Genomic DNA, 23,569 nt, shown 5'->3' with positions numbered 1-23,569 from the left:
CAACTTAAAGTAAACAAGCATTTTTTATTTTTTTTTTGACAGACTGATAAAGTAAAACATCATCTACCTAATTATATCTGTGTCCCTTTATGTATGAGTCTAAGATAAGATATTTAGATTTTTATCTGGGCAACAAATTCAGAGGTTCATAGGAATAAGTAAGGAAATAGAATGGTCACTAATATAACCAGACTAAATACATAGGCTGTTTCAAAAAACAAACAAAAAAACACACAAAAGTCAGTGCTTTGTAACTAACAGATGCAAATTCACTTGCTTTAAATAATAGTTCAAACGCACATAACACGTTAAGATATTGTTTAGGGGAAAACAGTCTCAAGAAGGAAACATCAAAAAAGCATTAACTGTTACCTCAAATTAAATCAGGAACCAACCTCTCCCCTAAACAATAAACAAAATTTCAGGTCTCCAAGCGAACCCAGGTTCACAAATTATGAAACATAACTTTTAAAAATTTAAATACAGCCCCAAGTACTAGAAACTATTTGGGCCCAATATTTACTGCCAAAAATTTCTTGCTATAGAATTTTAGTGTCATGAAAGCCTGGTTGCCAGATGTTTTTACATCTTTATTGCTAAACCATTTAATAATTACATACCTACATCTAACAGTTCTTTGCTAAGGGTAGGAGAGTGAGATATACTAATTCTTTATTAACTAAAATTGTATTTCTGCAAATTCTTTATAAGAATTCCATTAACACCAAGAAAAGAAAAAGACTCAAATGACTTGAGAAATAATAATTTTAATCTATATAAATTCATACCCAAACTTATTAAGTTCTGCCAGTTTGGGCTTCATAACATTTCCTAATTTTAGTTTTCTTTGTGAGCTCCGCACTGCCTCAAAAAGTAACCTATCCTTAAATGGGTTCAATCAGCATAAACAATCTAATTCTGTGATACCCACATTTAATAAAGGACAATATATTATCAACACAGTATCACCTAGAATTGGGAAGTTGTTCATGAAAGCCTAAAAAAAATTTCCAAAACAATTAAGCTATTTTATTTATCTAACATGTAATAGTTGTCATAAAGCAAAGCTTTAATATTTAGTTTTCTGACACCCTAATGTATTTCCGTAAGTCTACAATTTTATAGATACTGTTTTCCATCATGGAGGCCAGATGTAGATAATTTGTCTGTATATATAACTAAGTAAAGATTTTGAGAGGATGTAGGCTATAAATCAGCCTAAATTTATGACTATAAATTTAGGCATAACACCATACAAAGCAGCTACAAATAATCAGGAAAGAGATGTTTAACATTACTGCTTAGTCTTAAATGGTGAATTTTAACTGAACTGATACCTCTATACTTTTATTTATGTTTCCTATACTCTTAAATCATACTGCTTGGCAAGTAATCTAGGTGCTGACATAATTTTTTAATTCAATTAGTTGTAAACAAATTCTGATTTGTTAATCAATGCATATATTCCCCTTTAACTGCTTACTATACCACCTCTGAATTAACCCTCCTAGAAAAACGAACTGTCTCTAGTGGAAAGAACAATGCAGAGCTTCATCTCTTTCTTACAGCTTTTCAAGTACTACAGGAACACAAACTCATGAAAAAACTAATTAAAAATTTGACATTCCATCTTACTTTACTAATCATGGGATAATAAAGATGTGAACAAAACAAATGTTCCTTTATATTTCTCAGCTTAACATAATATACTAAAAAATACTCTAACTCTGTATGAGCTAGTTTCTAGCTCCTTCAAGTACAGGACATAACTAACAGTTCTATAAGTGAGAAGAAATGAATAATCAGGGAGGCACAAAAATATAAACTGACTTTGGCTTTTAAGAACCTACTGTTGACCCTGAAATGCCACATTCAACGACATCAACAAGAACAAAACGAAAGATTACAGCAGCAAGCCACCACTTCACCACCTATTAACAACTCTGGAATAGGCAATAACTCCCCCCTGCAGGCCCCCTGCCCCTAAACTCATTCTGTTAGATCTTCTTTTTGTTTTTCTTGCTTTTTGGCTGCAGGCAGTTCAAGGCTTGCCCATTGCATAGGTTCAGCTTTTCTCATGGTGATCTCAATCTTTGTTGCAGTCATAGTTACATAACTTCGCTTTACATCGATCACCTGCAACATATCAAAGAGAATTAGAGTAAACTTGGGTGGTTTTATTAGTCTTCCAGGAAAACACTGGTCTTGTCTATGCTAATAATCAAAAATCTAAGCTTCTAAGGCCATTCATATACCTAGATTTAAACCTTTTGGTAAGGAATAATGGTAAGTTATGTATCTACTTTGCATCAAAGCTTACTAAAGTACTGCTTTTTATTGTACAAATGGTATTTTAAATTGTAAGAAAAAATTCTGCTGGATTCCTAATACTTACCCCCCATAATTTCACATTTTGATGAAATTCCTTCTCTCCTTCAAATACAATGTGCACATTTAACTGAAACAGATATAGAAAGCTGATTAACTGATCAAATCCAAACTGAAGGTATATGACATAAAAAATGATTACAAAAATAAGAAGATATTGATAAAAATCATTTAAGCTATTTTAAGAAACTGCCAGTATTATATTTTTTATTTGAAAAAACCATTGACAGAAAAGAAAAATTAACTTGAAGTTTCACAATGAGAACTGAGTACCATATTATTTGATAAATTTTCTAAGCTACGGTAGTATCTTCAGAATGCTTCAGAAAAAACTATAAGGCAGAGCTTTTCATTTAAAAGTTTCTGTGAAAGTAATTTCAAATTACTTTTTCCAATGAGAAAGATTAAAAGGTACCTTAAAATCAGCTCAAACAAGAACAATATTTTATAATACACTAACATAAAGAATAACGTATAAAGACAACTTTTACTCAAAGATACTCAACGTACTTACCAAGGTACTATTTGCTACTACTTTACTCAGTTCTGGAAGTGAATTCTTAGCATATACTGAAATGGTGACTTCACCCCCAGTCTGATGCCAGTCATGTCTACATGCAACAACTTTTTTGCCCTGTAATATAAAAGAAGCTCTTATGAATATACAAAGTGCCAGATAATTAACCTCTTAAAAAGAAGAATTTGACCCATCTAATTGAGAAAAAATTACTATGTGCAACTAAGCCCTTAATGGTTTTAAGGGCAAACAACTTCTAAAGTTCCCACCAAGAAGTTTAAACAATTAAATATATCATGACACAAAGAATATGGTTTTATGATTTGAGAACATGCTTATTTCTTCCATTTCGTATTTTTCTTTCAGGGCCACAGCATTAATAAATGTTGAAAAAGACAATTCAAGAACTCCTACTAAACTTTATCCAATCTTAACCTTCTGCAATCTACTCAGTCAGCCATCTAAACATTCTCTGGAGAGTAAAGTGAGAAGACATTGCTCAGTAGATACACGAGACAACATCTTAACCTCAGGCATAGGAACCTTCTATTTATTTTCCACAAGCTGAAATTTGGGAAAAAATAATTGACTACTTATAACTGCCTGCTAGTGTTATTGAATAATTAGTTTCCTCTCATAACAACATGCAGAAAAAAGTGAGTGGAAATTTGTAGAAGTAATCTTGATTACTATTATGGAAATAGTTATTACCTACCAGTGGTAGATTGTTATTATCAATTAACTATTTTAAACAGAGACAAATTGATATTTTTATAAATGAGGGTAATTTAGTCCATAAGGCAGGAAACCGAGACACTAGTGCTGTAAAAAGAGGTATTTACATTTTGATACCATTATACTAACTGAATTTAAATTATCCATATCATTTACATTTTTTGCCCTTTGCTACTAGCTTAGACAAAATACTTGATAACTATATGCACTAAAGAACAAAAAAAACATTACTACATCAAGGGGTATACTCTGAATCCTTCTGCATATAATAGAAAATATTTGTCTTTTTCAAACTTTGGACCTTGAAGAAAATACAGGGAGACTTCACTTGTTTCTAATAAACATTCCTGAAAGTTTTGTGATAGATAATTATTATAACTTGAAGGATATATTTATAATATCCAACCATGTGTTATTAAAAAAGCAGAAACTACACAACACTCAAATATAGAATAAATCAATCCCTAAAGCAAGTTGAGAATTTACACTTACTCTCTAAGTTAAAAGATACATACACTGAAAAGGTTCACTGTCATGGGCTTATGAGTGTCAATACAGCACATAAAACTAATACATTATAAAATGCATTAACAATAGCTAACAAACACTTATTTAGCAACAAATTGTTTGCCTTCTCACAATTTAATGGGATTTTGAGAAATTATTTGCATAGTCCCAAGTCTTTTTAAAAACCTGTCCAAAGGGGTCCGCCCAGTGGTGTAGCAGTTGAGTTCACATACTCTGCTTCAGCGGCCTGGGGTTCACCAGTTTGAGTCCCAGGCATGGACCTATTCACTGCTTATCAAGCCATACTGCGGCAGCGTCCCACACATAAAATAGAGGAAGATGGACAAAGATATTAGCACAGGGCCAATTTTCCTCAGCAAAAAGAGGAGGATTGGCGGCTGATGTTAGATCAAGGCTAATCTTCCTCAGAGAAAAAAAAAAAGCTGTCCAAGGGCCAGCCCCGGAGGCCTAGTGGTTAAGGAGCAGTCAAGCCTCATGGTCTGACTCGTTCTGCTTTGGCAGCCCTGCTTCAGTTCCTGGGCTTGGACCTACACCATCGTCTGTCAGCAGCCCTGCTGTGGTGGCAGCTCACACACAAAAAGAGGAAGATTGGCAGATGTCAGCTCAGGGTGAAACTTTCTCAGCAAAAACCAAAAAAACAAAACAAACCAAAGAAGCTGTCCAGGAAGTATGAACTGATGCTTTCTTTTTTCTGCTGATAAATTTCCCTGTAGCAAGCAGAGGCATTCAAAACAATTCCAACAAAACAGGTCTGCAATCCTCTTCTTTGGCCACTAGATGGAGGATTTGTGCATGTGTAAACGGCTGAATGAAGTTTTACGTGGCAAGAAGAGAATCAGAAGTCTAAATGATTAATAACACCAAATGAGCAGAAAAGTGATTTTTGAAAAACAAAAGTGGGAACAGGCTACGGAATTACAGAAAAATACGCTTCAATTCGGAATGCTTAAAAGTATTTCACAAAAACCTACATACTTGCATCAGTGAACACAATGGCTATTTTGATCAAAGGGCAGTGCTCTGGCAGCTTGACTGATTAATTTTAGTTTTCTGGGCACATCAAAACTTTACTGTGCGAGGTAAATTTTTTAAATCTAAACAAAGAATAATCTCAAATCTTCTAAAAATGATTCACATGAATACAACACAATGTGCTAATTTTGAAAAGGCTACTTACAACATCCTTTTTAGTCCACATGTGTTTCCCTGTTGTACAGCCTTCTTGGGCTAAGAATGTGTTAAAATCCGAAGTTTTTCTTCTACAACAGCTCCAGTATTTCATCCTTTAAGTTATCAGAGAAAAATGTCAGAAATAAAATCTCACAACCAATTAGGTCCACAAGTGTTATAGTGACAGGTGTGATTTAAAAAGAAAATCAACTTAAAAAGTGCAACTTTAGTATCGTACAAGTGTCTAAATTACTAAACAGTTAAAACGATTCAAAGACTAATAATTTTAAAGCCAGAATGCCATTTATTATAGCAATTTTGGAGCTCCTGAATAAGGATGCTTAAAACCATTGCAAAATTCCAAACCAGCTTTTCACTAATAGCTCACGTTCCAGTTTCCTCACGAAGCTACCAAAAAATGATATGACCAAAGATTTAAAATCCTCACATTTTAATAACCCAGGAAAGTGAGAACATGCAAACAAACTGCAAACTAATGTTTACACAACCTGTGATGGTCAGTCCCAAAGTAGGTGAAACCCACTATAATTTGCTGGAGAAAAATCTATCACTGGAAGACAAAATTACAGTAAAACTTTGGCTTTGAGTCCTGAAGAACACAGAAAGGGTGGAAGATTTTAACACAGTACTGCATTTCTAGAAACTACAGCGTAATATAGAAAAGAGCCTCTCAACTGAGGGCTATGTAAAAGCATGGGTTTTCTTGGATGCCGCAACGTTGGTATCTTAGTGCTCCAGGACCAAAAACTCTAAACATCCTGCAATGTGCATGACAGTCCTTCAAACAGAAAACTACTCAGCCCAAAGAGAATGAGTACCACGTTGAAATATAAGCGAATGAGGAAAACCATGGGGTTGAACCACAATGGCCACTTACTGTAATGTTGTTTTAGTTTTCTCATGTGTGGGGGAAAAAAAGACAAAACCCACATTTCCAGGTTATTGAAAAGATTACATGACAACTAAGTAAAATACCTAACAATGCTGTATAGCAAATAACGTTTAAAGCATATTAACTTTGGTAACTTCTACCATAAAGTTGTAATTAGTCAGATATAAGTTACCCTTCATGGAAAATAGGTACTCCGGAATGATATACACAGACTTCTTCTAAACTCTGTGGACCCTGGTATGTCTAAAAGAGAAAAAAAGAGGAAAAAGATTACTTTCATATGCCAACGTTACATCTGACATGTGTTTGTGGTACTGGTGACCTCTATGAACTATGAAAATGCTCAAGAAATAACAATTACCTACAACATTCATAAACTAACCCCAGGTCATTCCACTAAGGAATGAAAAATGATTCCTTTTTGGACATGCTTAAGTTTCAGTTCCCTGTGAAAAAGGCAAATAGAAAAGTAGGCAATAGGACGTATTAAGATGCTTTCACTTTTGGGTATGAGGTCACATCCAAGCATATTCAGGTATTTAAATTTACAGAACAATATAGAAACAAAGGGATTAGTACTCTCAACAGAAATATAGTTACAGCTTGATTTATGTGTACAGAAACTCTGTGTGAGCATTATGAATTAATATAGAAAATCTAATAAGCAATTCTGGAAGTTCTATAGTGATTTCTTATCCCTACGAAGGGTAAAATGAGCTGCAGACCTATATATATATCCAGGGTTTGTCTGGAAGATCCGGGCCCCATTGCTGCTGTAGATGAAGGCTCTACAGATGAATTCACAAAAAGTTATGTTAATAAAACACAGATGCAGCCAGTAGTCTATTTTCTATTTTGGTATTTAAAGCAACCACCTACAAGTACAGAAAATAAAATTCTGGATGTTTACTTTTTGTAAATCCAAAGTACCAGGAGTGTCTATCTCCTAAGGATATTGCATACGCACATGAAACCCACTATGTTAGATTTTGAACGTCACTATCGTCCCCTGAACCTCCTACACTTCTTCCCATCTTATGTGACGGCACCATATCCACTGGGTCTCCTAAAGCAAAGTTCTGTAAGTCCTCTTCAATTTCTCCTCTCCCTCAACCGGTATGTAGTCTATTGTGAAATCCTGTCTATTTGACTTAAAAATATCTATCAATTTAATTTGCTAATGTTCCTCATGATCACTAGTAGATTTTAGGCAGTGAGACTATACTAACATGTTCTAATTCATTTCTCTGCCTTCAATTTCTGTACACTACTACCTAATTAAAACATGTATCACTCTTTTGTTTAAAGTCTTTCATTAAACCTACCTTACACCTTAAACAATAATCAGTTCCAGGTGGTTTGTCCATTTAAATGTGTCTCTATATATGAGAAAATAACCATGGCCCTGAAGTAAGCAGATTTCTTAAATTTCTTAAATAGGACACATCTTAAGGAAAAGATGGACAAATTGGACTTCATGAAAATTAAAGAGCCTCTGTTTATTAAAAAAAGCCATTATTAAACAGTCAAAAAGTATAGTCTCCCTCTCTGACAAAGGACTCATAGTTAAAAAATGTGAAGAATTCCTAAAATCACTAAGAAAAAGCCAGTGTAATAGAAAAATAGTAAAAGCTTTTGGACATTTCACACAAGAATATCCAAATGGCCAATAAACATACTAAAAGTACTCAACTTCATAATCAAGAAAGTCAGGAAAGTAAAAATTAAAATGGGGATACTACATATCCACAACAATGGCTTACAATATAAGATACTGATATTACACAGTAGGACCAAGGTGTGGAACACATGTAACCAGCCTCAACCTCTGTTGCTGGGAGTGTAAATACAACCACCAGGGAAAACTACGAGCAAGCATCTGTTAAAGATGAACATACACGTCACCACAACCCAGCAATTCCTCTCCTAGTCATACACCTAATAGAAACGTGTACATGTGCCCCAAAAGTTGTGCACAGAAGTGTTCATAGTAGCATTAATCAAAAAAATTTACAGGAAAGCAAAAAGCATAAATTGACTGACATTCAAACAATGACATCCTAAAGCAATGAAAATGAGCAAACTACAGCTACATGCAACAAGGGTAACTCTTAAACATTTTATTAAGCAAAGGAAGACAGACACAAGAGTGTCTGTTCAAAGATTCTATTTCCATTAAGTTCACAATAGTCAAAACTACCCTACGTTGACACAAAAGTGTGGTTACCTTTGGGAGGGGTAGGCATAAGGAGGGCCATTCTTTGTGGAAATCCCTTGAGGTATTTATAAACTTATATTTGGATATTTTTATGTTACATTCCACAGAAAAAGATGAAAAATTTTCTTTAACAGATTCCATAATCTAAAATAAGGTCTAACTTTTGAGCATTATAAAAGACTTTCAGGATCTGACCTCTACTTATCTCTTTTAATCTTAACTCCACACTAGCAAATTCTACACCATTATTATTAACTATTTATTGTTTTTATTTATTGTTACTACTGCTACTATTACCTCTGCTTGGAAGATCCTCTTCCTTTTTGTCCATTTACAGAACTGTCTTTCTTTGTCCAAATTCATCTGGGATGCCTCCTCTCTGATCTTCCTCCACTACCCTACCACTTGCACTGTCTCCCCGACTCCGAGAATTAGTCATTCTCTTTTATTTACTACTTCTCCTTTAAGCACATGTGAATACATTTATACTTCCATCCCTACATGAGCAAGACAATCTCAAACTTAACATGAGGGAAAACTACAAATCTGCTCCCGCAACCCCATCTTCTCCTTGGTTAATGAATCACCTAGCTGCTGGAACCAGACGTCCCCTTCACTTACAGTTCATTAGCAAGGCCTGTTAATATTTCCAAATATGATTCATTCTAAACACATCTGCCACGTGCCAGGCACTGCTCTAATTCATGATACAACAAAAACAAAGCAAATAAAATTCTTTCCTTATAAACCTTCCATGGGAGAAGGAAGGGAAGGGAAAGTAAGATGGGAGAGATCATAAGCAAAATAAATATGCAAAATAAGGTGACAAGTGCTAAGGAGGAAAAAAAGAAGAGTGAGAGCGGAAATGTCAGAGGGTGTGCGATCTTACATCTGAACATAGGAAAAAGCCTCACTGAGATATTTGATTACATCCCACATTTAACCATTTCTCAAAACATAATCTCCAATCCCACTGCCTGGTCTTCCAACAACAGCATCCTAAGTTGGTCTTCCTTCTTCCAATTCCACTCCTGCCTCATTATAATATATTTGCCACTTATCAAGCAAATGTTATCTTTTTAAAACTCTTCCTTAAAACAGATAATGGCTTCCCATTTCACTTAAAGCCCAAACCCCTCACTGCGGCTTATAAGAACCTCCATAATCTTGTCTACCTGTCTGACCCTCTCCTTTCACACCCTTGACCAAGCCCCACTGCCCTTTCTCCTAATTCCTTGACTCATCAAGCTCTAAAGCCTCTATGCACACTACTCCCATATCTGCTCCAAGGTTTTCATAACTCATCAGCTACATTATTCAGACTTCTGACTTTCTGTCACCACTTCAAAAAGGAGTTCCCTGACAATCTTATTTAAATAGTTTCAATCTACCTCCTTATCTGCTTTTTCTTCTCCTTATCTATATTAATTCATAATACTTAAGTACCTGTTTGTTGCCCTTCTCCCCAAACTAGAACATCAGCTCCAGGAGAACAGAAATTTCTGTTTTATTTAATACTATATCCCCAGCCCCTAGAACAACGTACAGCACATAGTAAGTGCTCGGTAAATGCTGACTGAATTAGAATTACATATTTCAACGACTCTATCAGATACGGTGCTCCTCAGAGACAGTCTCTTATCAACATTCGTAGCCCTGGTCCACAGCCCAGTGCCCAACACCTAACAGGCGGCCAAATGTTTGTTGAATCGGGTCCGTAAATTGCCTTTTCTTTTTCAAAATTAAAATTTTACTTCCATGACACAGCACAAATTTTATAACATGTACCTTTGAACACCCTCCATTTTTACATGGGGTCCCAATTTTAATTTCATCACTGTCATCTTCTGAAACAAAGAAAAAAATATCAAATTAGAAACATTAAAATAGAACACTTTATGGTAGTGCCATTTTTAAAAAGTAACCTTTTACATAAAACAAGAATTTAAGAAAACAAATACAAAAATCACTGATATTTTAAGTAACTAAATTTTCTGTGTGACCTCTCATGTAATATATTTAAAAATCTAATAAGAAAAAAACTATTACAATTCCATTTAGCCTATATCCCCCAAATGATAAATGACACATTTCTATTCTATAATGCAATACTTTATCAATCTTAACCTTGTAACAGAGAAATCATGAAAGGGTTCTCCCAAGGGATCAGGTATAGGTCAGAGAACACTGAATATATTTTATACTACGCACAATGAAACATTTAAAATTATCAAAGAAATTTAACTCACTGTTAAAAAAGTAATGAATCACAGAGGAAAAAAATTTTTAATTAGCAAGGTCTCATTTTTAATAAAGACATACTGGAATAAACCACATATTCATTCTGCGGTATTAATGGCATTTAGAAAACAAAAAGTTCTTTACTACAATGTGCTACTTTTTAATATTTATACTCAGTAAACTATACTGCTCCTGTCTCCCTCTGATAATTGGTTAACTGTACTGAAAAAATACAAAACAAAATCTTACCTTTCTTATTTTCTTCATTCCCTGATGACAGTTTAAGCTTATCAAGTGCTTGTTTTAGGGAAGCAGATATTTTTAACTCCAAATTTGTCATTGGTTCATCTGGGCTGGAGAATTTTGAAACTTTATTACCATTATTGATGTACCAAAATATTTCTTTATATTAAAAACAAATACTTGAGAGCTAATTTATGAAAAGAAACCAAATGCCTTGTGAATCAAGTTCTTCCCATTAAAAAGCATTTTGCAAATAACTGCTATAACGTATCTACATTTCTATGTTTTAACAGAAAAAGTCCTGATATTAAAATATTAAATCTCAAATAATCGTGGTATTGCCAATACATTAAATTATTAATCAGTAGGGGTAATGGGAAAGAAGTAAAGACTAGGAATTCAGTTTGTCAGGATGAGTAACTCTAAGGAAGGGACCATGAAGTATACTTTTACATTGCATGCCTAAGCAGAAAGCTGAGCATATAATAAACAGGCAATTGAGATGTACTAAGTAAATCCCTCTTCCTACTGGTGCAGATAATTCACTTTGTGTGGACACCACTATATGCACCTATAAATTGAGATACAATTGTATCTTGTATCACAAGGCAATTTTAGTAGGGTTAAAAACAACAATACCACTACTCCCTAACATTTCACAATGGTTAAGTGCTGCATGTACAATTTGTTTAAGTCCATTCTGTAAGTATTAAGAATATTAATGAATGTAGCAATAAAAACAAATCCTAGGTTACTCATTCTACATCCTTAATGAAAAACACTAAGAATGGAGAAGGCATTAACAAAGTACATAAAAAACCTGTATCCTTGTCATCTCTACCATACTACCAATTGAATTTAGGATAAAATATTTAATTTCTCTCACTTCCTCTTATAAAATTATTAGTTATCCAGTATTTAAAGAAAATATTAACTCACACTGTCAATTATAGTGGACTCCACCGTAATACTTAAAAATGAGCCATACCAGAATTCTTGTCTTTCCCTATTTTTTAACTGGTAAATCAGTCAGCAAGCCATTTGATAAAGTCTCTCATAATTATGAATAAGGTGAAGGTGGAATAAAATCATTCTAAGCAGTTTGGTTAAATGAACAAATAAACATCAAAGTCTCTTAGGTCTTAGGGTTCTTATATTGGTCTAGTATTATTTAGTATGCTATAAATTTATTTAAGCAAGATCAATAAAGAAAAAGTTGGGAAAACCATGAGTCCATAGTATGAATAAAAATATCAACAGAGGCTGTATTTGAGGCCAAAAACCATCTGTTTTTAATGTCCTGTATTTTGGTTCTAAAAAAATTCAATACTCAAGTGCAACATGAAGAAGACCTGGTATTAACAGTCGTACCCAACATGCGTATGTGGGAATGTAAAATGGAGTCTAATTGACCAGACGGTGAGTATGAAGATTCTATATAACTCAACTACAAAATGAGCTAAATATATTTTAAAAGTACTTTAACAGACCTGCCATCTAAGTCAAATACATTAAAAACGTGTCAGTAATAATGAGATTAAGAGTGTTCAGGCTTAAGAAAGTAAAAGGTAAGTGACAAGGCTGGTCCTAAATGCCAAAATAGGACGAACAAAAAAGAGACAGAATTTGGCTCAATATAAGGAAAAATTATACACTGACTTAGTAACAACAAAATGTACTGCTTTGAAGTAAAAGTAAATTCTTCTTCATTACAATTATTTGAAAAGAAACTAGTCTTCTGCCAAGAACGTCTAGAACATAGTCAAGAAACAGTAGAATGGAAAGGAAGGCCTCTAAGTTCTTTTTCAACTCAAACTGATTCCCTGACAAGGACAATTCCTTTCCAGAATTTCTCCATGCCACAGGGGAAGACACACGTCAAGGCACAAGAAAGATGTGTGGCTCCTCCCCCCGAGCATAATTATGATGGTACAGTGAGCAAATCTGCAATGAAGTTTTCCTGTGTACATGCCCTCAAATTGAGGGGGAACAAAAATGAAAGATCTATCTAAGGAAAACCAAATGGTTCAAAAGCTGGTGACCTACACAATGGCTACAAATGGTATTACGCAAAATCATAAAAGAAAATACCAGGAACAAATGCTATTATTCAAGTTGGACAAAAATACGCGGCTGTATAAAGCATACCTGGGCCTTTTTATTGCTTCTACTGGTTTAGGGGCTTGAATGATGTGCTCCTGAAATTTGGGCTTCAATTCAGATAGTTCTTTCTTCTCAGTAGTCTTGACTTCAGGTTTGACGGGCTCGGGCGGCTTCTCACTATTATGCCTACCTTTTGTACAGCCCTGTCAGTGAAAGGCATTCATTAAGAGTTATCCTATCGTCTATTTCACATAATAGAAATACTATTTTTCAATTCTTTATCAATAAATTCGATTGCATGTTTTCTCCACTTTTATCACACTGACCTATTTTAAGAAACTAAAAATAAGACTTCAAATTTTCTGTATTTGTAAATGAGTGCTTACACCTGAATAATACATTAAAAAAAGCCTTTGAATTACACTTCATAAATATCTACTTAACTTATTCTATTAAACATACAGCATAAACTTCTTGTTTACAGGAAACAAATTCTGGAGATCTCAAAAGGAGAATTCTACAAATTATTTACAGAAAAGGGCCTCAATTTGAGATCCAGTTCTCATACTTAATAGTTACACGACCTTTAGCATAAATATGACCTTGAGAAAGTTAATCAATCTTTTTAAACTTGTTTTCCTCATCAGTAAAATGAAGGTAATGGCAATTAAGATATTTTTCAAGAGGATTAAATAAAATAATAGAATACTTGACACATCTGGAAGGTGGTAAACATTCAATAAACACTAAGTACGTTTTCCACATTCCACTGAGGCATACATGTATTTTAACATCCCTGAAATCATAAGATCAATGACATGTCATTCAATTAACAGCTTTAGTTTTCTTTCTTGAGGGTATAGAAAATAATGGTGTATCTCAACGGTATCTTAGATTTGATAAGAACTACTGTTCCTAACTGAAAGGCTTTAAATTGTTGCCTACCACTTCCTCTTTCTTCTTGTTCTTTTAAGACTACTAATACCAAGAAGAAACCTAAATTGGCAAGTGGGTAATTAATATCTTGAAGCTTTAATTTCTAAAACAGATAGATTCATTCTTTATTTTACAAGCTGTAGAAGGGAGGTGAGCTCCATTTTAAAGGAAAGGTACTATCTACAGGTTAACAGGGACTAGTCAATAGATGCCCAAAACTGCACTCCTCAGATGTGGAGCTTCCTATAATATGTAACTTTCAGGAGATACTCCAGAAAAAACAATTAACACTTACTGCGATGCTTAAAAAGTCAGAAAAATCAGTTGTTCTTCTTTTACAGCAAGACCAACCCTATGAAACATAAAAGAAAAAACTGAAAACTGTATTTGCATGAGAACCACAATCCACTAAAACAGTCCATTTGCATGTATCGCCTTGAATCTAGAAGTGACCTGCATATACACAGATTTCACAAGTTGTAAATGATTTATCTAGCCAAATGAAATGATTTTTAGTCTTCAATTTTAAAAAAGACGAATTAACCAATGTTAAAAGTGATTTGTGTTGTGATCTATCATGAGAGGAAGCACCTTGAAACAGGAAAATAAAGTGCTTCTGCTTTCAAGAACAGTACTTGACTTCTGGAAGAAAAACATTTTATAATTTCTAAAAACATTATATATTCTGAAGGATCTAGGGAGCAAGTGAAGCGCTTTACCTTAAAAATCTAATAAGTTAGAGATAATTATAATAACTCAGTTTCTAAACAAACTCAACGTAGCAGTCCCCCAGCAGTCAGCATTCTATTTTCAGAACAACACAGATTAATGAACGTAGCAGCCTAAGCACTGTTAGACCTTTGAAGGTTAAATGATCTTTTCAGTGAGAGGCATAAAAAAACAGAAACTGTAATGCAGTGTGTGATTTCTGAACAACTACCAAGTGGCTTACCAAAAACAGCTTTAAGTTGCCGCCTGTAATTCCAATGTAGTTTACGGAATAAGGAAAGAAAAATGCAGCAGTCTCAAGACTAAGGATGCCTCAAATTCAGACTGAAGGACTAGCTTTGCACAGATCCCTCTGGGCCTCACTGTTTTGCTCAATATACTGTATGAAAAATTTGGTAGTGATTTTTTTCCCAAAATACGCATTAGAGGGTTTTTTTTTTTTAAAGAAAATGCTAAATATGCTATAATTCAAATTTCCCTTTATTTTGAAATTTAAATTCCCTTTTACTGTGCATTAATTCTCTTATCTTTGATTGAGATATAGATGAAAAATTACTACAACCTTAAATATAGGCTTTAATTAGCAGTGATAATGTCATCAGAAAAGTTATTCTATATGAGAAAAAACTTTATTGTCTAAATCATATATGAAGATTATATGAGGTATTCTGGGGATACAGGGATACATACAAGATATACACTAGTTATACCCAAATGCCAATCTGGAATCCATGGCAGTCCTCAGCAAAATGAGAAACGGAAGGATAAATTTAAGTATGTGAGTATCACGTTGCTAACTGTCTTTTCTTAAAAAAGATCTTCCTTTCTCTAAATATGCCTCCTCTAATTTAAATGTTAAAATATTCTTTCTTTCGTTAATGCAATGTTTGACTTCCTACTTGCTCAAACAGAAAACTGGCAACACTAAACACTACATTGAACCACATATTTTGTCTGAAACCTACGAGACTGTGAAGTCCAGTAGTTTTAGAAAGCCTAGGTCTTCAAGAAATGTTGATAGAGACAGTAATAAACAGGGGTTGGAGAAGAGAGAGAAACAAAAATACTTCAAAGTAAAATCATTAAGACTAATCGGGGTGATCAACAGTTGGGTGATACACAAAGAAAGCGATGGACTGAATGACTAGAAAGTTAGTGATATTATTACTAGCAGCAGCACATGAGAGGCAGGCTATTTTTGGAATAATAATTCACTTTGGAAACTGGTTTGCAGTTGCCAATGACACACATAAATAGAAATATGTTGTAGAAGCCACTGGCATACAGGTGACATTTAAGGACAGAAATGAATGAACTGAAGAGAGAAAATAAGAAGCCAAAGACTGAGAATTACGCATGCAGAATAAACAGCAGACCAGGAAAAATTAAATCTCCCACCCCTCGCAAAAATGAATCCTCCAAAGAACTACAGCCTCCATCCCCATAAATGTTTGTAAAGAGGCTAAAAAAATGTATGGAGGAGTCAGGTCCCAACTTACCAAATTCAATGTCTGCTCTGTTTTCCTCACTTAGAACTAACCAGACTAATATAAACTTGTTATCTGTTTGTAGATCTTTGTTTACACTTGGCTATCTAACAGTTAAACACCAAAAAGGCCCAACTACTTCCTGGAAAGTATATAATTAGAAATTCAAAGGGCATCAACGATATTTAAACATGTAAGACTGTTTGAGTTCCTAAGAACAAAAGTAGCAACACAGAAAACCATGGCAGCCACACTGCAACATTTTCTTTTGAGATACACAATGGAAAATGAACCATATTATCATGAATTTTAAAAGATCAATAAACTCACCAAGAAGAACCTGGTAAACAACATTCTACTATTCCTCCACTTCTCCAGAACACCAAGGAAGTACAGGTGGAAAACACGTGGCATCTCTTTTGTGTTTAGAGTTTTACTCCAAACTCACATGTCTGTCCCTAGGATTGGCACCATTGAGTGTTTATAACAACCTTTCCTAAAATCCAGAGCTGCTCTTTTTAGACAGCAGGTGCCTGACAGATTGAGAGATGAAGAGTCAATGCAACTGCTTTTATTTCCTCTCAAAATTAAGGAAGTGAAGAAATGTGGAGTATAGAAAACAAGAGCTGGAATAGAAATAACAATTTTATAACTGGAAAAGACCTTAAGATCACCATCTACTATCTACTGTCTTTGCCTTTAGTGGAGTACTTGCCTAAAGGACCGCAAAATGGTCATTAAAAAAGTAGAAAATCACAAGCTGAGAAAAAAAGATGAGAAAATAAAAGCTTTAGTATTATACCTCTAAATTTACTACATAAATATGAAGAGACGGAAACATATCAAGTTCCTACCTTTAATGCATCATGAAAGACTGGAACACCTGGGTGGTATGTGCAAGCATCTGGTCAAAAACAGAGAAGAAAAAAAACACCACTTTATAATGAAGAAAAATCATTATTTCCTTCAGGGGTTAACATTCGATCCTTTCTCCAAATGTAGGTAATACTTTACTTTTCCTTAAAAGTTGACTAACGCTCAAGTTTGATGAATGGCACACAGTTCTTAAATATTGTATTAAAATAGAAATAGTTAAAATTCTAATTCAAGAGTATGATAGCTATAGGTAAAAATAACACAGAACAGTTCAAGTATAACAAATTATATTCTATAATCCTTTAATCTTTGCAGTAAAATTTGTTTAGGACCAAAACTTCAAGCTCCAAGATACTGACCACCATCTTTCAATTCTGTTTTTACAAAAGTACTATCAAACTTAGGTGTTTTTATGTATATTGAACCATAAAGGTTGCCCAACAGATTTCCTAAAAAGATATTTTGGAAGAATAGGTTCAAAATCATAAAAACTGATATAATCTCTAATTGCCAATTTAAGTTTCCTAGAAAGGTGCAATTCCTAGATACAACCCTCATTACAAAGCTGTTTAAGTTCTACAGTCTATTTTCAGGGTTCCCACTCATCTCTGTTCTGTATTTCCCTCCCCCCTCCCCATTACACTATTAATTTTTACTTAACTCTTAGGAAAATGGGCTTATTAGTGTTTGCAACATGGAGTATTACGTTAAAATAAATCAGATAATAGACACTTATTCCTTGGCTAGACAGAACCATGAGCTGAGAAAAAAACAGGTCAGCTCCACACCTGAGCAATTTTCTTAGAAGGTTCTCTGCTGAACCTTTCCAGTCTGCTTAGCTTTCAGTTGTCTACAGCCTCTGATTACTGGTGGTGCCTTAAAATGATTAATTTCCGGTATTTAGAGAAATTTCCCTATCTCTGTATTAACAGCCAGTGCAGTTTCCTTAGTCAGTAACCAGGTGTTACACAGATAGCATGCCAGATAATGGAGCAAGAAAGGCTCAGGTATTTCAGGGCAGTAAGTAAACGTGTGGACTGGGAAGAAGCTGTTTTACATACAGTCAGAGGCATAAAACGTTTCACGTATAACACAAAAAGAGGCACAATCATAATCATGGTCATTTGGGGCAGAATGGCAGCAGGAGTGAGTGAGGTCCTAATCTTTCAACTAGTTCTGAACAAAATTTTAAAATTACCACTTTCAAAAGTCAATGGTAAGCAGATGGATGTTTTCCTCTCCAGCCTTTCTTTACCAGGTTTACCTGTTTCGCGCCGGGATATTTTATGAGTAAGAAGCTACAGCGCAGCAGTGGCCAAGAGCCAAGGGCTTTTAACACTGAGACCCTGGCTCAAATTCAGGCTCTGCCTCTTGGTAGCTGCTCTGCTTTCCTCACACGCTTGGGTTAAGTCAAATACTGTCTGTGGAGTGGTGCTTTTCCAGAGTAACTGTTTAATATATGCAAGTCACCATGTCTCCCTTCAACGCTAAACTGAAAGGTCATGTTGGCTTAGACGGGAGCCTTGTTATTTCAGTCACTACACAGGTCAAAGCTTTCCCTTTCTATAAAACTTTCTTCTAGCTTAGTCCACAGGGTGCTACCAGCTCATGTCTTCTACTCCCCATCTCCATTTTCTCAACTTTCCATTCTGTCAGCCAACTTAGTTGAAGTATTTCTTTTAAATCTCTAAAATAACCCCCACTTAACTAAAGCAAATAGACTTTCCGCAACTTTATTGGCGCTCCCCGCTCAATCTGGTCCTGTTGACCACACCGTGTCTACTCCCCCCGCTTTCCTGGCCTCCCCTTTCTAACTCTTCCCCTAGGTGCTGTACCATTTCAAACAGAGTTGACTTCCAAAAAAATGCCTCTATCTCCCCTTAATTTTAGGCTGGTATATAACACCCTATAAACAAACATTGTCCCATGCAACAAAATACTAGCCTTTGTCCTTTAGTTAACATTAAAGCAGAATATGTGCAGACACTAAGGCAATTTACTTTTCACATAGGCTACCAACAAGAAGCGGCATTAAAACCCCTTATTCTTCGACTTTGTCATTCACTGAAATCTCACAATTTTACTCTTGAATAACTTCATATTAATATCATAAAAATGTCAATGACAGTAACTTGAGTATTGTACAAAGACTGGATTTATCTTTCCCTTAGAATCCTGCCAATGGTTTTAGCATTTTAAATAATGTCACTGGGGCCGGCTCCGTGGCCTAGTGGTTAAGTTCTCCCGCTCTGCTTTGGCGGCCCAGGGTTCGGATCCTGGGCGCGGACATGGCACCACTCGTCAGGCCACGTTGAGAAGGCGTCCCACATCCCACAACTAGAAGGACGTGCAACTAAGATATACAACTGTGTACAGGGGGGGTTTGGGGAGATAAAGCAGAAAAAAAAAAGATTGGCAACAGTTGTTAGCCCAGGTGCCAATCTCTGGAAAAAACAAACAAAAAAAATAATGTCACCAATTTACCCTTGCACCAAACTAACTATTTCAGACAACTCAGAGGTGACAGATTTTAAAAGGCAAGGACCTTAATCTCCTTCACGATGCGGAACCATGTTGAACTCGGCTTCTCTGTTAAACAGGTCTAAAAATGCACATTTCAGAGGGTTGTGAAGATTAAATGAGATAATGGTATGAAGCCATAGATCAACGTCTGGCATACAGAAAACGTACCATAAACGCTAGAGGAATTTGAGAAAATCTCACTTGGCACAATATTCAAGGAATCAGCTCACTCCTTTACCCCATTCACCAATCAAAATTCAAAATGATCGGTGATTTTCTATTCTTCACCTAGTCCAGTCACTAACTTTCACTTACACCCTTCACTCTATACCTAGGCGCTGCGGAGGTCATTCATTTTATCACGAAGATGGCATGGTATTAAAATGGGAATTTTAATTTTGCCACAGCAAAAATACGCAAGAAATACAGCTATTAAGTAAAGGACAACGAATGTACCACCCACCCGGGCGGATGTATCAAACTTAACAGCGCCAAGATAGAGAATAATTTTCCTAACTAAGAACAATTTTAGGGAAAGTAGGTTTATTAACGGTGGGTCGACTGAGCAAGCCGACAGCAGGCTCTCATACAAATAAAGTTCTATACTCCTAACAACGAGGGCAAATTCAAACGCCAGGATAACCAGCCCCCTGCCAAGCCTCCGGTCTCAGCCTGTGTCTCGGTTTCTGTCACTCACTCACTCACACACAATCACAGCAAAAGAGCCGCAGAGCGAGCCCAGCAACACCCGGTTAGCATCTGCTTTCCAAAGAGACCGGGGCGGGGGCGGGGGCGGGGGGACACGAGGACAGTGGACGGACAGACCCAAGGATGTTCTCAGTTCCAGGTGAACCGGCCAGTGACCGGACGACGGGGACACACGTGCGACCGGGGGAAGCGGGGGCCGCGGGTTCGGGCTGCACAGGGCCGGGCGTCCCCGGAGACGGCCGGCGGGGTGGAGGCCCCTGCCCGGGGCAGCGCGGCGCCGGGTTGCAGGAGGAGCGGGGGAGGGAGCCCTGGGGCCCCGCGCGTCCCGGGGGAGGTGGCCCGCGCGGAGGCTGCGGCGCGTCCCTTACCGTCCGCATTGCTCTCGGGATCGAAGCGCTGGCCGCAGCCGCGGTTGTAGCACAGCAAGGCCATTTCCCTCTCCCGCCGTTACAGGTCAGGCCCAAAGCCCGGGAGCCACCAGCGAGCGCCTTTACAACTCCCCTGTCGCAACCACCGGTCTGGCGGCTGGGCGGCTGCCGGCTTCCGGGAACGGCCGGTTCCGCTTCAGGAACCTTCGCGAATGTTCCGGTCGCGCAGGCGCAGAGGAGCTGGGAGGAGGAGGAGGAAGCAGCGGAGGCCGGGCACGAGGGTGACCGCGATAGGTCGGACTCCAGCGGGTGGCGGCGGCGGTCGGGGAAGGACCCGGGATGTTCGTGGAAGGGAAACCTGGACGGCAGAGCGTGCAGGCCGCCGGGGGAGTGATGCTCTCCAGATTCCGCCACTCCGGGGCCGTGGGCATCTCGCGCCCCAAAGTGGTCGCCCTGCCCCCTCCGCCCCTGCACCCCAGCGTCCCTCTTTTGAGACTGTGGTTACATAGTGTTGTCGATATGTTTGTCCCCGAGCTGCTTGAGAGTAAGTGTAGAATCCTAGCACAGGAGTTCCGAATCCTCTGCGTAGACCGTGGCTGCTTAGTCAATGACGAGAGGAGTGGGGGACAGATGTCACTGTCCTGATCTCTGGAACATTGAAGGAATGTAGGCATCGGGAGCAGTTTTAGTAACTGAGTAACTGCAGTCAAATCAGTTTGAAAATGCAAAGCACTTAAAAATGAAAATAGCAAAGAAAAGTATTGGTCAAATACAGTGCTAGAAATGGTCACAATTGCTCCTAAGACCCTGGGATAATTATTACTATTTAATATTAGCTTCCTTTTAATAAGTTGGTCAATACTTAATTCTCCAATCCTGGAGCCTCTAGTAAGATTTCTTTTAGTGCAGTGTAAAAAGTACAGTTGTACACTAACGGGCGCTTGCAAACAGCACTAGCTCCGACTTGTATATTTCCCAAACTGGGGGCATTTGAAATAAAAGCAAACGCATAGTGCACAGTCTTAAAATAGTGATATCAGTAGTTCCTAAGTACAGGTAAGATGCTATACAATGTTTGTGGTGATTCCCAAGTCTGCGAATGAGAGGTCAGCTCACAGTCCTCCCACCCCAGTAAAAGACTTCTCATTTTTCCACACTCCCTTCCTCTCTTTATACCTAGAAGTATTAAATTTTTATGTAGTAATCCCGACATAGATATGTACAATTTTGTATTCTTCATTTAACCTACGTGAGTACTTTTCTATTTTGTTTCATAATCATCGTTATGAATGATGAAGTAGTGTTCTGTTGAATACCTATAACCATTCTTCCTTTAATCTCACCAACTTTATTGTACGTAGACTTCAATAATCAACCTATTGTGTGTTATTTTTCTTATTTTAGATTTCCCCCAGGATAATTTTTGAGGAGTGGCAGTACTGGAGTCAAGGGCATAAGCCTTTTAAAATAATTTTAAGATTTAAAAATATATATATTGCCAATTGTTTCCAAAAGAAAATATGGTACCAGTTTGCAACTTCACCACCCACAGATGCGAGGAATAGACCATAAGAATTAATCTTACACAATTAGAAATGGGGAGATGGAGAGGTTTCGAAAGTTTTCATTGTGGGCAAATCCATTGTCTGAGTATCCTAGCATCACTGCAACATTACTAGGATTGTTTGTGAGCTCCTGTTTCTCGTTTTTGTTTTTTGGTGAGGAAGTTTTGCCCTGACGTAAAATCTGTGCCGGTCTTCTGTTCTTTGTATGTGGGATCCCTCCACAGCATGGGTGACGGTTGGAGTAGCTCCATTCCTGGTGTCTGAACCTGCAAACCTGGGCTACGAAGCTGACTGCGGGGAACTCTAACCAATTGGCCATGGGGTGAACGGCGAAGCTAACTCTTTTAGATGGTTTCAATGTTTATTGTCAGTTTTTTCCCAACTATAGCATTTTGCGATTAGAAAATACTGAATGCCTGTAGTAGACAATTTGAAAATGCAAAAACATATTAAGAACAAAGTCAGTAATAATTTCACCATCTAGCATTAAGTACTAAATCACTAAAATAACCCTTTGATACATTTATTTCCAGTGGTTTTTTTTTCTAGGCATTTATTGGTATGAATGTTAAAAAAAACCCTCAAAGAATTGGCATCATAGTATATATGGAAGTTTATGTTCCTCTTTTGGTTATATAATAAACTATAAAATTATATCATTCTTATTTTTTTGAAAGTACAGAGACAGTGCATTCCACTCCACTCCTGATCACACTTCCATCTCCATTGCCACACTCCAATGCTGACTACCATCAAGTGTTTGAGAAACTTTGTGCTGGTGGCATGCATAATTTATATAGCCTTCAAAGTCAGCTCCAGCCTGCCATCCCCTCAACGCACACATGCTCTTACATAGCATCTTGAGGTTTGTCCCATGTCGTGAAAGCAGTGCAATAGAGTAGTTAACAGTGGAGCTTTGGTGTCAGACCAGGATTCAAATTCTGGCTCAGTAATATGGTAGCTAAAAGAGTTTAAGCATTTCAGGAAATCTCTCTGGGCTTCAGTTTTCTCTTCTGTAAAATGTAAATAGTAATTCTGTGTGGACTATGTAAATGTTGCTAGTATTAAAAGCCTCAAAATAACTTGTAAAGCTCTTAGGGTGTTGTCTTGTCTATGCTAGGTGCTCAGTAAGTGAAAACTATTTTTACTTTAAAATGTTCTACAGAAATAGTATGTCTAAATTGTATTCAATCCTGTTGCTACAAATGTAGGAAAAAGAACGTTTCTGAGGTACTGGCCTATTTCATTTCTTTAGGTGGTGACTTTTCACTTTATAATGATTCATAAAGCAGTACATTTATATTTTATGTACTTTTCTGTA

The 23,569-nt window shown here is 36.7% G+C and overlaps 1 protein-coding gene across 2 annotated transcripts; it reads right to left on the bottom strand.

The window, feature by feature from the left end:
• Positions 1-4: 4 nt before the first annotated feature.
• On the bottom strand, positions 5-21,289 carry CHORDC1 (cysteine and histidine rich domain containing 1). Of its 2 annotated transcripts, none has more exons than XM_008531684.2 (11): positions 20,684-21,289; positions 17,063-17,112; positions 14,288-14,344; positions 13,102-13,259; positions 10,960-11,063; positions 10,258-10,313; positions 6,424-6,494; positions 5,346-5,451; positions 2,903-3,022; positions 2,396-2,458; positions 5-2,136 (listed from the first exon to the last, which is right to left on the bottom strand). In XM_008531684.2, the coding sequence occupies exons 1-11, from the start codon at positions 20,745-20,747 to the stop codon at positions 1,990-1,992; spliced, it is 996 nt and encodes a 331-aa protein (XP_008529906.1). In that variant the 5' UTR covers positions 20,748-21,289; the 3' UTR covers positions 5-1,989. The 2 variants fall into 2 exon arrangements, with proteins under 2 accessions (XP_008529906.1, XP_008529905.1); XM_008531683.2 differs by having other exon boundaries at positions 10,258-10,316; positions 20,684-21,275.
• Positions 21,290-23,569: the final 2,280 nt, after the last annotated feature.

This window comes from Equus przewalskii, chromosome 6, assembly GCF_037783145.1.
Source record: "Equus przewalskii isolate Varuska chromosome 6, EquPr2, whole genome shotgun sequence".
NCBI classification, from domain to species: Eukaryota; Metazoa; Chordata; class Mammalia; order Perissodactyla; family Equidae; genus Equus; species Equus przewalskii.
The sequence above is the reverse complement of the archived record's forward strand: the minus strand, read 5'-3'. Positions and strand labels throughout refer to the sequence as shown.

Coding starts and splice junctions, on each gene's coding strand:
- CHORDC1 (XM_008531683.2), bottom strand. CDS start 20,747: ATGGCCTTGCTGTGCTACAACCGCGGCTGCGGCCAGCGCTTCGATCCC. Junction 13,260..14,287: donor CTGACTTTTTAAGCATCGCA/GTAAGTGTTAAT, acceptor TTTCACTGACAG/GGCTGTACAAAAGGTAGGCA. Junction 2,137..2,395: donor AAAATGTGAAATTATGGGGG/GTAAGTATTAGG, acceptor GATATGTTGCAG/GTGATCGATGTAAAGCGAAG.